A 2,376-nucleotide genomic window follows, 5' to 3' on the forward strand; every position below is an offset into this window, starting at 1 on the left:
GTTGTAAACACCTAAAACTTATCTCTGGAGATGCTGCATTTTTAAATGTCATAATTATGATGAAATAAATTGATATCTGAAAATGTTTAGTGAGAACAGAAGATCATTTATTTTAAACAATTTTTAAATTATCTTTAATTAATGCATAGAGACAGCCAGAAACTGAGGGAGAGGGGGAAGTAGAGAGCTGCAGTACTGCTTCACCACTTGTGAAGCTTTCCCCCTAAAAGTGGGGACTAGGGGCTTGGACCTAGGTCCTTGGGCACATGCACTCAACCAGAGGCACCACCACCCAGCCCCGAAAATCATTTATTTTATTTATTTATTTATTTATTTATTTTTTAGAATTTCTTTTTTTTAATATTTATTTTATTTATTCCCTTTTGTTGCCCTTGTTGTTTTATTGTTGTAGTTATTATTGTTGTTGTCGTTGTTGGATAGGACAGAGAGAAATGGAGAGAGGAGGGGAAGACAGAGAGGAGGAGAGAAAGATAGACACCTGCAGACCTGCTTCACCGCCTGTGAAGCGACTCCCCTGCAGGAGTCGAACCCTGGGGAGCCGGGGTTCGAACCGGGATCCTTATGCCGGTCCTTGTGCTTTGCGTCACCTGCGCTTAACCCGCTGCGCTACAGCCCGACTCCCAAAATCATTTATTTTAAATGATTCATTTCACACATTGAATCTTGGGAAATAACCAATTTCACTATCCATTATCCTCTTTCCCTTCTCTCCATCAAAAGATGAAAGCATCAAAATAAATGGCTCCAGGGAATGTGAGTAGAGTCACAGAGTTCATTCTCATGGGAATTTCAGACCGTCCGGACCTCCAGATTCCACTCTTCTTCGTTTTCCTGATCATCTATGGACTGACTGTGACAGGGAACGTGGGCATCATCACCCTGACCAGTGTCGACTCTCAACTTGAGACCCCCATGTACTTCTTCCTCCGCCACTTGGCCATCATCAATCTTGGCAACTCTACCGCCATTGCCCCGAAGATGCTGGTCAACTTCCTGGCTACCAAGAAAACCATATCTTTCTATGGATGTGCAGTTCAGCTGGGTGCCTTCTCGGTTTGCGTTGCGGGTGAGATTTTGATGTTGGCTGTCATGGCCTATGACCGCTATGTGGCCATTTGCAATCCCCTACTTTATATGATGGTGGTGTCTCCACGGGTGTGTCTTCTGCTAGTTTCCCTCACCTACCTCCAAGGTCTGAACACAGCCCTGACTGTGTCATCTTGTGTGTTCTCTGTGTCTTTCTGCTCTTCCAATGTCATCAACCATTTTTACTGTGATGATCTCCCTTTGTTAACATTGTCCTGTTCTGACACCTACATTCCAGAAACAGCAATTTTTACCTTTTCCGGGATCAATTTGCTTTTCTCTATGATTGTTGTCCTTGTGTCCTATTTCAACATTGTCCTTGCTATTCTGAGGATACGGTATGCAGAGGGGCGGAAAAAAGCCTTTTCTACATGTGCTTCTCACATGATGGCCGTCACTGTGTTCTATGGGACTCTTCTCTTCATGTATTTGCAGCCAAGGACCAACCACTCCTTAGATACGGATAAAATGGCCTCTGTCTTCTATACTCTTGTGATACCAATGCTAAACCCCCTCATTTATAGTCTAAGGAACAAGGATGTCAAGGATGCATTGAAAAGAATGCTGAATAATCCATGTCAGTCCCTGAAACTAATAAAAAACTGAAAGTACAATAGTATGAATTCAGTCATTTTAGTTTATCAATGACAATCATGTGTAATGGAGATACAATGGTGAAAATGTTTCAGTAATTTAATTGTTAAAATGCATTCTTTTTATTTCCCCCTTAACTGATTTTTATCTAGAGAAGCATACATTCCTTGACTAAAGAAAGGTACTTATACTTGGAATAAGCAATTATTTGAAAGTAAAGACACTTTACATATAGAACATGGCTTATTGAATTGATTCTGTAGTTTCTAAACCAGACAGCAAATATATCCTAGTTGGGTAGAAATATAAAAAATATTTGTTTCTTACTAGGTGGTCAAATTATAAGTCAACTTACTTATTTTTTTATAATATTGTATTTATTTATCAGTGAGAGGGATAGCAGGAGAGAGAAAGAAGCAGATACCACTCTGATACATATGCTGCTAGGGATCAAACTCGGGACCTCATTCATACTTGAGAGTCCACAATTTTATTCATTGCACCACTGCCTAGATCACTCAAGTCAACTTTTTGCACAAGTAAGTTTTATTTAAATATTCAATGCATGAATATATTTTAGGGTTTTAGCTGACAACATCCCATCCTTTTCAGTATATTTGTCATGAATTTAAAATGAGTTTATAGGGAATCAGGTGCTGGCACACTTGGTTAAGC

At 39.8% G+C, this 2,376-nt stretch overlaps 1 protein-coding gene across 1 annotated transcript; it reads left to right on the plus strand.

Moving 5' to 3' along the window:
• Window positions 1–759: 759 nt before the first annotated feature.
• LOC103110353 (olfactory receptor 8J2-like) lies at window positions 760–1,713 on the plus strand. Its single transcript, XM_007519528.1, has one exon. The coding sequence runs from the start codon at window positions 760–762 to the stop codon at window positions 1,711–1,713; it is 954 nt and encodes a 317-aa protein (XP_007519590.1).
• Window positions 1,714–2,376: the final 663 nt, after the last annotated feature.

This window comes from Erinaceus europaeus, chromosome 17, assembly GCF_950295315.1.
Source record: "Erinaceus europaeus chromosome 17, mEriEur2.1, whole genome shotgun sequence".
Classification (NCBI taxonomy): Eukaryota; Metazoa; Chordata; class Mammalia; order Eulipotyphla; family Erinaceidae; genus Erinaceus; species Erinaceus europaeus.